A 15,431-nucleotide genomic window follows, 5' to 3' on the forward strand; every position below is an offset into this window, starting at 1 on the left:
TGATAGATCTTTCAGTTTGTGCCTTCATTATTCATCAATCGTACATTTTGTTCCCTTTTTTCAGTTTTCTCTAATTTAATTTATGGTTCCCTATTTGAAATGGCGTCAAACCTTATAGAAATCCAACGTAAAGAAACTGCTACGTATAGCAACATGGCGTATTTTCCGGGAGAACATTTTTTATATTTTTGAGAAATTAAATAATTAGTGGAAAGTAGATTTAGTTTTCATAAAATCCTTTTATTTAAATGGTGAAACGGAATTTTATGAAATCATATTAGCATTACTGGAGAACTTTTTTTTCTATAAATAAAACTGTAGATAGCATTTTTATAAAATATCTTTTTTAATAGTAACACACAATATTATGTATAACCATATAATTATTCATTTATGTTGTCAGTACATAATAAAATCTGGGGGACCTTAAACACAATAGAGAGCAGTACAAATGTACGTATTAAACTATTTTGCTCCTTTAATGTCTAGGGTATGTTAAAAAATAGAAATTATGATAATGATAATGATAAGCTACAATGTTTTACAAAAAGGTTTAATTTCTCAAAAAATATAAAAAATGTTCTCCCGGAAAATACGCCATGTTGATATACGTAGCAGTTTCTATACGTTGGATTTCTATAAGGTTTGACTTCGTTTCACACAACCCAACCATTTGATCCTTCGGTAAACAAGCCTATATTTTTTTATAAGTCAATACATTTGAAGGTTATATTGCCAAAGGTGAGAGTGCTTGGCCAAAAAAACAGAGTACCAACCTGATTAGGTTAAAAGAATATTATTTAAATGTTGCCCTACCGATGCCATTTTTTGTTGTTGTGTACCAAAAGATAAACTTATATTTGGACACACAAGTTATTAAGCTAATGATTATATTTTGCTTTATTTTGAATTTTATGCATTAGGGTTACAATATATATTTACAAGAAACAAGGTATGTTTCTCTACCACAAAAGTGAATGTAAATTCAAATAGAAGCCACCTAAAGTCTGACCGAATGCAGCCCAGGCGAAACAATCCATACCAGGAATGCAAAGGTTGGCCCAGCTCGGATATTAAAATGTACATTGGTTGTTTTTGAGGTTAGTACTGTGAAGCCGACCCGAAACGTTACAAAATATGACAATCTCAAGGTTGATTTGGCAGAGAAAGACACAAGTTTAGAGCTAAAATGATAAAAGTCAAGACCAAGGAGATATCGAATAGAAGGAGGGGGCGATAGGGTTTCCGTACACTTTGCTGTGACGTTTTGGGGCAGGATAACCTTGAATTTGATTGAAAATGTCTCTGTAATAAGGTCCTTTTCGTATAAAACTAAAGTTCTTAACTTTTTCAATCTTTTTTTAGCAAGATACTACTACTTTCACAGTTTACTAACTCATGTTTGTTTACATTAGATCAGCTGCCTTTATTATTGTTGTTACGCAAAAACTAGTTCTTCAGCAGTCCAAAAAAGTCACAGCAAAGTGTACGGGAACCCTATGGCCCCCCCTTCTATTCAATATCTCCTTGGTCAAAACTATGTTTTTTCCTCAACTATATCCAAAAGGTAATTATGCTTATTAATCATTACAGTTATATTTCTTGTTTTAAAATATAAGTTATAACCAGAGATAAGAGAGTACAATGATCTATTAAAGGCAAGAAAATGCAATATTTTCCACTGAGTCCGAAATTTAAAAGAGTATCGTTGAACGAAACTTCCGAGTTTCATTTTTGGGGTCTTAACATTTGTGTAGATTTTGATTTAAGAGATTCGAAAAAAATGGAGAATATAAATCAAGTGAAAAAAATAATATTTTATTACAAAAATATTGATATTCATAAAACTGCCTAACCCCATTTGTGAAACCCGGGTTTTAAAACTGGTTTTCATAACGATACCCTGTCTTAAGTTATGGGCTCTGCAGGTTCCATTGTGTACAACTGGAGTACACATCCAATAAACATACGTCTGTACACTTTAAAAAATGCAATTTTGGTCTTTAGCATCAGGCATCAAAGTTATTCTTTCATATTTCAAATTTCTTCTTTCATTACTCAAATTTTGTTGAATATTTTCCAAAATTACAATCTAACAAAACTTGTTAATAGTTCTCTCAGTCATGTGTCAAACTTTGTTATATGACCTCTTTCTTTTGTCATTTAACAGTTTTCTTTCATTGTAATAAGTCGATATTTTAGTTTATGTAAGATTAAACAAATTTTGATTAATGATACTCCCTTTCAGGCTGAAAGGGACTGAACAAATTCATACAGAGAGATTCTTTTAATTCCTCTCTATATATTCTATTCTCTATGGCTTTTGATTGAACAGTCTGTGGTTCTCACTTTTCTCTTTGTTTTATCAGAGCCCGCGATTTAAAAACTTCGGCTCAAGACGTAATTACTTAAACCCGACATTAAGACCCAATCTCGACCCAACTCTGACGACAGCTTGTGTCACTTGATTAACAGCTGCAAGATCTTCGGCTCAAAATAAATCGACCTTGGTTGGTTTTAGTAAAGTATAAGGATCAATGTTGAGTCTTGTTCTCAGAAAAACTTGTAATGCGCCAATTCCTTCCATGAAAATCCGAAATATAGAATACTAAACTGGTTTTTGAACTTAAATCAGTGGAAAATAAGATGCGGCTTAAATCCGAAAGCACAAGCCGTAAATAAGGCTCAAAGACAACTTAGACCCGAGCCGTATTTTCCCGAGTTTTTTAAATTGCGGGCTTAGTTAATGTTGGAAAATGAATGTCTATGAAATAAAAGGTTTCAATATTTGTGATTTTTATTTATTTTTCAAATAGAGTAAATTGTGTGTAATGGTTACATTTTAGGCTATTTATTGGATATTTTTACTAAAAGTCCAATATTTAAACTAAAATATTGTGGAACAATGAATCCTTGATGTACTATATTCAACTAGTTTTAAAAGCTTTTCTTCCAAATTTGTTTTATTTTAAACCTTAAAGTTAAATAGATGATAAAATACTAAAATACAAAAAATACTTAACATATTAAAATCATAGATAAAGATAGATTGCGCATAAGACGATATTTTTCATCTTGAAAGATATAAATGTACAGAGATGTTTTAAAGATATTCATATTATATAGATTAACTAGGTCGGTTGTGAACATTAGCTGTTCATATGTTATTGAGTACTTGTGGTGTACATGAGTTCTGTAGAGAGAAATTTAAGTTAGTTTAGTCCTTCTCATGTCCTTTTTCAGTTCTCGTCAATATGATATATTGCTCAGTGAAATATTGTTGTTCAAATAGTTCCATTCCCCGAGTTATTACACACTATATTATGAAATCCATTAAAACACCAAACCACCCCGCTTATCATTGAAGTACACTTTGAACCCTAGAATTATGAGTTCGCGGACTGTTCAGTTCTTGGTCATTTTGCGTACATTATAAGCTATCTATGTTTATTTATTTATCTATGATTAAAATAGAATGGTATTACTTCAAAGGGCATTTTTACTCACTCTAGTTATCATATGAATATTCTTGTATTATGATATTCAAAGAGACCTTTTTTGGAAAATATATGAAATGTTTCCTTGATTTTTGTAAAAAGAGAAGTAAAACCTTGAAGAGTAATACAAGACTTTTCTTTTCTTTTAACACATTTTGTTGTCTTAAAACCCGACCAATAATCAAGGCAAATAAAAGAAAATTCCAATATTCCTTATGTACATTGTACATGTATTTGACTGAACATTTTAACAGTTTTAATTTCTATTTAAACAATTTCCTTTTTTTATTGAAAATAGAAAAAATTCTGAATTGTCAATTATGCTATATATTTCTATCTATACTATACTATTTGATTTTTTAGAGAAGTACATCATAAAAATTTCAAAACATTTCATTTTAAACCTCCTCTTCTTTTCTGTTATATTCAGATTCAAAAATTATTTTTAGAAATATCAAAATCTGAAGTTGAAAAAAGGTTTTAAACTGCTTTTAAAAGATCTCAAAACTTTACATCATTCCAAATATTAAATTTTTGGAGAAAATTGACTGTATTATGTTTCCCATGCATAATTATCTCAATCAAAAAAATTATACTTTTAATACAAATTCATACCAAGTATTTGGAAGAAATTTGCTCCTTTTATCTTTGCAATCTATGTAGAAAACTTTAAAAACCAACTTTATTTTCAGTGACAAAAACAAAATTTAGTTTGAACCCAAAGATAAACAAATACCAAATCATTGTATTTTTATCAATCAATAAGAAAATGTACGTTTTAACCCAAACAGATTCTAAAGGTCTGTTTGAGTACCCGGGGTACTCAAGGGTTCCCTCAAAAATGTCAGCCAAATTGGTAAAGCCGTTTTGACAGCTACAGCAATATGTATATCTTTTTCGAGTAATTTCAAAGGATTATTGGGACTTAAAAACGCTAATTCCTGTTTGTTGATATTTAATAATATATATTTTTTATTTTTTTTCAAATTAATATTTCGCTTACAATGCGTGTTTACGACTGGTGCTGGATTTTTTAACATTCCTGGAAAATATGAAAATGTCGTCCTCATTATCAAAAATCCTCGAAACAGGAATAAAGTACTCTCTGATCATAAAAAATAAAAAAAGTATTATGAAATATCAACTTTTTAGTATTTACCAATGCTTCGAAAAAAAATTGATGATTATAGGTTGTAATATATGAATTATTTGTTTTTAAATAAAAACATTTTTCGCGAACACTCCCTTTAAGGGGTTGACAACTTGCCAATGGCATTTTAAAGTTATAACACAAATATTTAATTAAGGCAAACTTTTTTTTAAAGATGAAAAAGAATTGACAAAAATATATAAACATTAAAAAAGAGTCAAAATATTTTATTTCGAAATATTTGAAATTTGGTAAGGTGCAGCATGCATTATTAGAAAAGGTAATACATATTTAAAAAGATCTTAAAAGTTACTAAGCAAAATGTCTGTTTTGATGTTCAAAATATTTCGAGAGGTGAACAGAATTTTTTTCATTTTTCATAAGAAAATGATTAAAAATCTGCGACAAACCTCTCCAAAAATTTAAGTGAAGCTATTATTTACACATACAATAGTTAGTAGTATTATAGTATATGAATAAAATCAATAAAGCAATGCACTTAGTTCCTCAAATATTCAACGAGTCGGTTTTTCTTACAATATATTTATATACAAAAGATGCAAAAATACAAACTTTAAATCGAACGATACAAAATACAAACTTAAATATTATGAATCAATCAGTTTCAACTAGTAGGGGAATTCTTCAAGGGAACCTTAATTCAAGGGAGCTGAATCACAACTGCCTTTTTTCCCTCTGTTTCGCTCCACCCTTAGTTCGCATTCTACCCCACGCCCTGTGAGCTGGCCGGCCAGCTCACCAGCTCCCGGGTTCGGAGATAACGGATTTCTCCGCGTGGCTTGGGTTAAATATAGAAACCAAACATAAACAAGAAAACCCGTTAAATATCAGTAAAGGGTAAGGGGGGGGAAAGCAAAATGGGGTTGAGTGCGAACGAAGGGTAAAAATAATGATAAACAAAATGCTATTTACAGTCGCAGGAAAGATCAAAACATCATTTTCCTGCTACAGTATTCATGTATTTTCTATTCCTCTTTTTATTTTATTTTTGTTTTAAAAGTGCTAAAAAATATTTTAGTGAAGTTCGCTTTAAAGAACACACATCCTTATCTATTATTTCATTGTCAAATATTATACTAGTTGGGAGTTCCATATTGAATACTGGCTTCCCTTGTATATTATCATTATATATAATTCCACTAGATGTCTCTTCATGTATTAATTGAAATATAACAAACAATATAATATTGAAAAATGTAAGCAATGAGCCTTTAATTTATTTATAGATTAAGAGAAGGAAATAGAGCTCGATTTTTAAAGTATCTTTTTGGGAATCAATTTAGAAAGAAACATAAACACAAATCCTTCCTGGAGTAATATATTTTCTTGCATAAACAATATAAAAGATATCTACTCATTTTACAGACTGCTTCAACAACTTTATTCCATTTTTTATACCCGCACAGCGGCTTAAAGATATAATTTCCTAGGCTTAATTACCCCACAAACTCAAATTTTCAAATCCTATGTTTGCAACCTGATGGCAAAATTTCAGGAAATTTACAACTTTAACAATTTGTTTCATCAAAATGAATTCTTAGTCGGAAATATAAAATGTTATGACATCAAGTTCCATAGATATAAGAAAATTAGAGATTTTGACAAGGATCAGATGGATATCGTTTTAACCTTAATGTGTTTAATTGTTTGTTTAAGACAATTTTTTTTATATATATATGGTTTAATACGTGGTTATATCATTTCCCTTTTTGGTTATTGCTGTTATAACATAGGTATTTTCAAATTTAATTTTAAACAAAACGAATATCCTAAATTTCAAAATTTCAAAGACGACATTTACAGTTATGCTAAAAGCCAGACCTTTTATAATATTGATAAGTGCAAAGCAGTCTAGCAGAGATAAGAAATTCTATGTTTCGAAGTCTAAAACTTTACTTTTATGTTACAGGGTTCAGACAAAATAAACGAATTGAGTCTTTGCCACAAACTCAAATTGTCTAATCTCTATATCTTTGCAACATGATGGATACTATTTGGTAATGGATAATTATTGGGAAAACTATGAAATGTTTGAAAAAATAAGATCTATGAGTATCTAAACATTTTTTTGTTCTCAGAGAAATGTTGCGCATAGTTTATATTTTTGTCTATAAAAAATATATTAAAAAATAAAAATTCAGAGTCAATTTTTATATTGCGACATGTTTGCCTGTCTACTGCTTCTCTACCTCTCTAGATATAATGTTGCAATGTCTGGCTGCCTAACTGATTGATGTTTCAATAAACATATATGTAGGAACGCATGCAATAAATATGCAAAGTTATATTTATTTTGAAAATTTTATAATATTTTAGTAATTAAAATTACAACTTTTATTTTCAAGAAAAGTTTGTTTAGTAAAATGTTGAAAAATTTTGTTGCATGACACTCGATCCTGTATAATAATGATAAGCTCATGATTCGGGTTTTCACCACTAGGAGTCTCTTCAGAATAATGAAAATATAATGAACATCCTAATTACTGACCATACTCACTAGTTATCTTAATTTTAAATTTGTTTCATTAAAATCTATATTTGTATTAGACTTATTTTCGGATATCTAGTTTTTAAAAACTAATTTTGCTTAGAAATCAGAAGTAGGTTATGTGTAATGCCTCCCAAACATCAAAACAAAGTAACTATGTTTGCAGAGTTTCTGAACAGTAAAACTTTTTTTGCGATCTGCTTGGCAGATCACTAATAAATTCCTGTCAATACAATCCTCAGATTAAAAAAAAATTCAATTATCTCTCGCTGTTTATGTATTTTAAATCTGTAGTGCTTGTAAAATGATTAAATTATAAACTAGTTTTGTTAGTAAAATCTATTCATAAAAAAGGCCCAGCCATTCCAAGTTTTGTTGAGAAAAGAATCTATAAATAAAATCTATATTCTCTCCGATCTTTGATTGTAAAAAAGAAAACAAATATGATGGAAATGTTCATGATACTATAGATGGACTACCGTGCATAAATAATCAAATTAGTCCCGTTTTAAGTAGAAATTGACGTTAATAAATTGAAGATCATTCCCGGAAGACGGTTTGGGAGAGGTTCGGAAGCCATATGGGGAAGTGCACTGCCGCAAATATGGGTAAAATGAGATTCGGAATATGTGCAGGGGAAGGATCCCTTCCCTCCCTCGGGACATCCAGTTTAATAAAATTGTTTATTATTTATTATACTTTGACATTGAATAGAAAATATATAGTAATGTATGGTCTAAAGTTTTAAACGTTGGAAATTTTGAAAATATGTTGGACTACATTTTGAAAATATGTTCATGAATATTAAATATGTTTTTAGCCATATTCCAAGTTGGCGTCTTGAATTTGTTTTATCAGAAAAATTGTCAAGGATATAATTATTTTTGACAATTTAAAGCATGATTTTTGGTTTCTGCATTCAACTGAGTATTTTGATGGTGTACTAAATGATTAAATGATTACGCTCAAAAAGAAGCCAGTTTTGGCCCACAAGGAATGCAAGAAAACTGACTAAACAAATTGCGTACAATCGTCTCTGAAGTCTCATTCTTTGTGGGTAACCCCGTAGATAAGATTCCTACCGCAGAAGATTTTTAAATAAAAAATCGAAAATGTATGCAATGGATTAGTTAGGTTAGAGCCTGGGAAAAAATTATCGATATTGGAGTACTGTCACACTGTGTTCTAATGTTAAGAGTCACTGGACTTTTAGCCAGGACCTTTAGTTTACTGTGATATCGGCTAATTTTTTTTCATTTCGAACTGATTTTTTTTACAAAATATTCGTAAAATCCGTTCGGGCTTGTAATGAACTAGTAGAACCGCCCAAAGTCTAATATACCGTGAAAGAGAGATATTTCTCCGGGTGTCTGGAACCTGAACCTGAACCCGGGACCGGGTTCCCGGCATCTCAGTTCTCCAGCAGGCCGGATATTCCAATTTAGAGAATCAACAGTAGTAGGGTTCAGTTCTTCCTTCTTATACATTATACACAGTCTTCTTATCCTTCTTATCCTTCTCGTTCTTCTCATCCTTCTCATCCTTCTCATCCTTCTCATCCTTTTCTTTCTTCGCATCCTTCTCATTCTTCTCATTTCTCATCCTTTTCTTTCTTCTCATCCTTCTCATCCTTCTCATCCTTCTCATCCTTCTCATCCCTTCTCATCATTCTCTTCCTTCTCATCCTTCTCATCCTTCTCATCATTCTCTTCCTTCTCATCCTACTAATCCTTCTCATCTTTCTCATCCTTCTCATCCTTGTCATCCTTCTCATCCTTGTCATCCTTCTCATCCTTCTAATCCTTCTCATCCTTCTCATACTTCTCATCCTTCTCATCCTTCTCATCCTTCTCATCCTTCTCATCCTTCTCATCTTTCTCATCCTTTTCATCCTTCTCAACCTTCTAAACCTTCTCATCCGTTTTATCCTTCTCATCCTTCTCATCTTTCTCATTTTTCTCATGCTTTTCATCCTTCTCATCCTTCTCATCCTTCTCATCCTTATCATCTTTCTCATCCTTCTAATCATTCTCATCCTTGTTATCCTTCTCATCCTTCTCATCCTTGTTATCCTTCTCATCAGTCTCATCCTTCTTATCATTCTCATCCTTCTCATCCTTCTAATCCTTCTCATCCTTCTCATTCTTCTCATCCTTCTCGTGTTTCTCATCCTTCTCATCCTTCTTATCCTTCCCATCCTTCTCATCCTTTTCTTCCTTATACTTCAAGGATTAGAAGATCAGAGTTTGCTACAAAGACTCAATTTCTTTCCATATTCAATTATCCTCTTTCAGTACTTTGCTTTTTCATTCTGGAAATGATTACTTACATTTCTGGAATATATTAGGCCAGAAAGAGGGGATACACCTCCCCCTATTTTAGATTCTATTTAACCCCCCCCCCCCTGGCCGGGATCCAATCATATGCTTTACTAATGTTAACAAATGGAACTGATCCGTAATCCAAGCATTAAATATATTAGGAGTATTATACTTAGATGTTATAGCAAGTAGCCCGCATCACAATTATACGTCTACCAAATATACAAAAATACACAATATACGATAAATAATCAAAAAATTTCATCTCAGATTATTTACATTTTTTGAAAGTATACGTAGTTTTAATGCTTTCAGACGGTTGACTCAAAGGGAGTGACCGGCTATGTAAAGTAGTTGAACTGAGTATGCAGTGTTGTGGAAAACTTCTTTCGGATTCATTTGAGACATATTACACTTTTTTATAGATCTGTACATCCTGAGTTTGAGCGCAAATTCGACGTTCAAAACTCCATATTTGGAGGTGGATACGTTTTCAGAATTAGTTTTTTAAAATCATTAAATAACGACGACATAAAATGTAAAAAGTGTAATATGTCTCAAATGAATCCGAAAGCAGTTTTCCACAACACTGCATACTCAGTTCAACTACCTTACATAGCCGGTCACTCCCTTCAAGGCCTTTGGATTAAAAGTCAAAGACAAAGAGAAACTGACTTGTTTAGCTAATATCTAGTTCCTTTCTTCTTAGTATATTCTAAAGTATTAAATATATATACGCTGTTCAGTGAAAACCTTAAGAACCATTAAAAAACAATTTTTCCGTAAAAATTTGACCAGAACTGAAAATTGAGAATTTTCTTATTACAATTTTGCCAATTTTCTGCGATTCTGTGATTCAATCTTTTTTAAATTTTAGATTTCGATAGTGGTAATTTATTTACACATTTTTGTATTCCTGAACTTTTGATTTTGAGAGAAAAAAAGGTTCGCTGATTTTTTTGGACAAGGTAAAATTTTGCACCAGGCGCCGCAAATCACACTTTTTTTGACTCACCCTGTATTTCTCTAAAATAGTTATTCTTTATATACTTAATTATCAGCTTTTTAATTTAAGCTTGATTTCATAAGCAGTAATTTTCTTGACGCGCTTGTAATACTTAAGTTCGCAAATATAAATCTGCAATAAATAAGATTGGACTGCTATAAAAACAAGTTGACTCCATAAATTTCAAATAAATATGTCATTTCAGCAAATATCATTTTGAAGTTAAGGCTTATTTATAATTTAACTATTATACTTTACTTGAATTTACACTGACGGAGGGCTAAAAGTTTAGTGACTGAAATATTAAAGGGATTGCAACCGTAATATCAAGTAACCCTCCATGCAAAAGTGTTTAAAGTGGTTAATTTTCTGAATATTAATATTTTGTTTTCCTGCAGAAAGACAAGGATGTCGAATTAATACTTGATCAGACAACGTATTTTAGGGTACCGTTGTGGATCTTTCATTGCCATTTTTGAATAACCCAATGTCAAAGAACTTTGATATTTCAGTCACTGTCAAAATTATGCTAGTAAATTAAATTTAGAATATCAAAGGTCTATATGGCAATGAACCGTCTCATATTAATGTCCTTAGAAGGGACCCATTCAGTCACTGTCCCGTAAGTATACTGTACAAAGACGGAGGGAAGACAAACCATACCATTTTTTCGTCCGACCACAAAGAACGTCAAAATTTACTGTTTTTTCGTCCGACCACACCTTTTTTTAAGTCACGTCATAATGGTTGTAAATATTTTATTCTGTTCTTTAAAGGAGAACCTCTTATGAAAGCACATTAGGCATAAAACAATTCATGGTCATTTTTACTCCATAATCTCTCAAGCAAATCAAAACCATGTTCCCCAAGGGCGTACCCAAGGGGGCCGGGAAGTGTGGCAGTGCCTCCCCTTAGACCTGTAAAGGGGAGCTATAACAAATCTGAAACTGAAGAGTGAAGAGCATAAACAAATTTGTTTGCTGTTTTCTTTCTACTAGTTTTGCTTGAAGGAAAGATAAAGGAGTACTTGCAAATTAATTAGACTGTATGTTTACCTTTAAAGTATCCAAGAAGCCAAATGTTTTGAATTTACAGTTCAAATGTTGCCCCCCCCCCCTAGGAGCTCCTAGGGGGGCAAACATTTTTTTGTGCTTCGTGCATATTTGCTACCCCCCCTAGATTTATTTCTGTGTAGTGTGTACGCCCTTGAATTGTTCCTTACTAAATAAATTTTAATTTTTACTTTATAGATTCATATGTCAGGGAGCTCAAGTCACAAGTTTCGTTTAATGATTTAAAACATTTATTCAGTATTTAGTTTAATATTCAAATAAATGTAAAATATAATTTTGTTTAAGATTTCAACTAAAAAATGGTCAAATGCAGAAAAAACATGCGATCCTATAATGGAGATCATATAATGGTGATCGCTGAATTTGCTGAGATGACAGCAGTTCTATGGCATTGACCACTCAAGTCAAAAATCAGTGACTACTGAACTCTGATAAGCGACCGTTTTTAAAAGTGACTTCCAAACACTGAAAAGCAACCACAGATCTTTGAAAAATGCCAACTGAACTCTTAAAAATGACCACTAAACTCTGAAAATTGAGTATTGAACTCTAAAAAGTGACAACTAAAATTAAAATTGATCACTGAACCCTGTTAAGTGAACACTGGTAATCTAAAAGTTTACCAAACTACAGAAGATGAGCACGTTAGATTTTGATGAGGTTTGTAAAAATGTCGTTTAACTACATTTTAAAATGTTTTTTTTTTGCGCATCATCAACTGGTAGTGGTATTTATATATATAGCCTTGTAATCTCTGTATGTGTGTTAGGATGTTTGTATGTCCGATCATAACTAATGAACCTCTTGACCTATTTGCCTCAAATTTTGACTGGTATCTCGGGAGAACCACGGGAATGTTCTTAGCTTTTTGAGAGTCCAAGTTGAGTGGATCGACATTAATCGCAACAATTATGTAAAATCGACCAAGTGTTGGTAAACGGCGGGAGTAACTATTAGTACCTTGGGCAACGTTAGGTTCCCAAGCCAGTTAAATTATGGGATATGAACATATACATTGCACGCACTTTTTAAATTTTTTTAGCCTTAGTCACCCCCGGAGTTATATTGGGTTTCTTAAAAAAATGTCAGCCAACTTGGTCCAGCCGTTTGGTCAGCTATAGCGAACAGATATATACATAAAAAATTCATCAACAACCCCCCCCTGTTTTATGTTGCTGTTCCGATAATTTGACTGCTGGACATTTTAAATTTTCAAATCGTTATTGTTACTTGATAAAACTAGTATGGGGGAGGAGGGTTGGGGGGGATTCCTTCCTACCTTGGGCTGGGCATAGTTCCGTTAACAAAACGGAGGTTTTCGAAATTTAACGGAAATTCCGTTAACAAACGGAAAAAAACCCGTCAATTTTAAAATCGTGAACGAAACAAATTAGTCGTTTTTGAAAAAAAAATACCGGTTAAAAACGTTAACTAAAAAGCTAAAAACGGTAAATTTCCTTATTTTCTGATAAAAATTGCATGACATTTTTCAAAAAATTAAAAAATTAAACGCCATTAACGGCTAGAGCCGTAACGATTGCTAAAAATTTTCCGATAACGCCGTTAAAAAAAAATTGAGATCGGTAACTAACGGTAATTAAAATAAAAATGGAACAACGTTCTGTTCTTATTTTTTGATGGTTGGAACTAACCAATAACGAAGCGGCAAGAAACACTTAGAACGTGCCCAGCCCTACCTACCACTGTAGTTATTTGAGGTACAGATATCAAATTTGAAAATTGTATTGAAAACCATGAGTAAAATCTTCGTGTTTTTTTTCTCAAAATTATATATTTTTAAATATTTTACATTTTTCCTATATTATTCATTTAGGTTTTAACCCATGTGGGTGAAATTGGTTTGTATCAAATCAGTCTTTTCATCATGCTCTGCATACCAGCATGCCTTCCCGCAGCATTCTTAGCCTTCAGTCAGGTAAATTTCTGTGCATCCCTTTCTGAAGGATTCTTAGTTTTTAGTTCTTTTATTGTTCTGCATGCCTTTCTGCTGCATTCCTTCTCAGTCAGGTAAACTGTTTTGAATGTCTTCCTGCTGCATTCCTTCTCAGTAAGGTATATTGTTCTGCATGCCTTTCTGTTGCATTCATTTTCAGGCTGGTATATTGTTCTCCATGCCTTTCTGTTGCATTCCTTCTCAGTCAGGTATAATGTTTTGCATGCCTTCCTGTTGCATTCCTTTTTTAGTCAGGTATACTGTTTTGAACGCCTTCCTGCTACATTCTTTTTTTAGTAAGGTATAATGTTCTGCATCCCTTCCTGCTGCATTCCTTGCTCAGTCAGGTATAATGTTCTGCATGTATTATTGTATTATTATATTATTATATATTGTATTATTGTATTATTGCATTATTGTATTATTGTATTATTGTATTATTGTATTATTGTATTATTGTATCATTGTATTATTGTATTAATGTCTTATTGTATTATTGTATTATTGTATGATTGTATTATTGTATTATTGTATTATTGTATTATTGTAATATTGTATTATTGTATTATTGTATTATTGTATTATTGTATTATTGTATTATTGTATTATTGTATTATTGTATTATTGATTGCTAAATTATATCATTTTTTTCTTATTTAGGTTTTCCTGTCTGCCGAGCCCTCTCATTGGTGTGCACATCCAGAACTTGATAAAGTAGCTCCTCATCTTAATATATCACATAGGTAGCTACATACATAAATTGAGTACAGAGATAAAGTAGCTCCTCATTTTAATATATCACATAGGTAGTTACATACACAGATTAGTACAGAGATAAAGTAGCTCCTCATCCTAATATATCACATAGGTAGCTACATACATAGATTAGTACAGAGATAAAGTTGCTCATCATCTTAATATATCACATAGGTAGCTACATACATAGATTAGTACAGAGATAAAGTAGCTCCCCATCTTAATATATCACATAGGTAGATACATACATAGATCAGTACATAGGGTCTCCAATGAAGGATAATATCTAGGTTGAGACTAGGGTCTCCAATGAAGGATAATATCTAGGTTGAGACTAGGGTCTCCAATGAAGACTAATATCTAGGTTGAGACTAGGGTCTCCAATGAAGACTAAGGTCTCCAATGAAGGATAATATCTAGGTTGAGACAAGGGTCTCCAATGATGGAAAATATCTAGGTTGAGACTAGGGTCTCCAAAGATGGAAAATATCTAGGTTGAGACTACGGTCTCCAATGAAGACTAATATCTAGGTTGAGACTAGGGTCTCCAATGATGGAAAATATCTAGGTTGAGACTAGAGTCTCCAATGAAAGATAATATCTAGGTTGAGACTAGGGTCTCCAATGCAGGATAATATCTAGGTTGAGACCAGGGTATCTAATGAAGGATAATATCTAGGTTGAGACTAGGGTCTCCAATGAAGACTAATATCTAGGTTGAGACTAGGGTCTCCAATGAAGGAGCAGGACGGGAAAAACCTTGGTTTTGATTCCTGCTTGATGTATGATGTGGAGAACTGGACCCAAGTTTATGAGGTAAGTTTTATCTCCGGATTTTCAAAACTCTTTTTTTATATTTTTGTAATCTTTATTATAATTAAAACCGATTTGTGACGGTCATTTAAAAATTGTGTTAAAACATACATTAATTAACTAACTTTTCTTTAAATTCTTTCAGGAATACTTTGTGTTTCATAATTGTTTCGTTTTTAAACAAAACGGTCTAGAACATGAATTTTCAAAACTCAAAACGAAAGTTTTCTAAATCGCTTTCTAAAATACTGCCCATCCATAGTTTAAATTAATTTATCACGACTATATTTATAACTTATTCAAAATCCAAATAGCAAAAAAAGAATTTAAAAGTGATAACACTTTTAGAAAA

General features: G+C 31.9%; 1 protein-coding gene across 2 annotated transcripts in view; it reads left to right on the plus strand.

The window, feature by feature from the left end:
• Positions 1 to 11,792: 11,792 nt before the first annotated feature.
• The window catches only part of LOC111708704 (organic cation transporter protein), a 34,756-nt gene continuing 31,117 nt past the window's right edge, over positions 11,793 to 15,431 (plus strand). The window contains exons 1-4 of one of the 2 annotated variants that reach the window (XM_023482164.1): positions 11,793 to 12,216; positions 13,391 to 13,492; positions 14,171 to 14,253; positions 14,983 to 15,082. In XM_023482164.1, coding sequence (XP_023337932.1) covers positions 12,193 to 12,216; positions 13,391 to 13,492; positions 14,171 to 14,253; positions 14,983 to 15,082 — 309 coding nt within the window. In that variant the 5' untranslated portion in view covers positions 11,793 to 12,192. The remainder of the gene's footprint in view (positions 12,217 to 13,390; positions 13,493 to 14,170; positions 14,254 to 14,982; positions 15,083 to 15,431) is intronic. The other variant, XM_023482165.1, reaches the window with a different exon arrangement.

This window comes from Eurytemora carolleeae, unplaced genomic scaffold, assembly GCF_000591075.1.
Source record: "Eurytemora carolleeae unplaced genomic scaffold, Eaff_2.0 scaffold899, whole genome shotgun sequence".
Classification (NCBI taxonomy): domain Eukaryota; kingdom Metazoa; phylum Arthropoda; class Copepoda; order Calanoida; family Temoridae; genus Eurytemora; species Eurytemora carolleeae.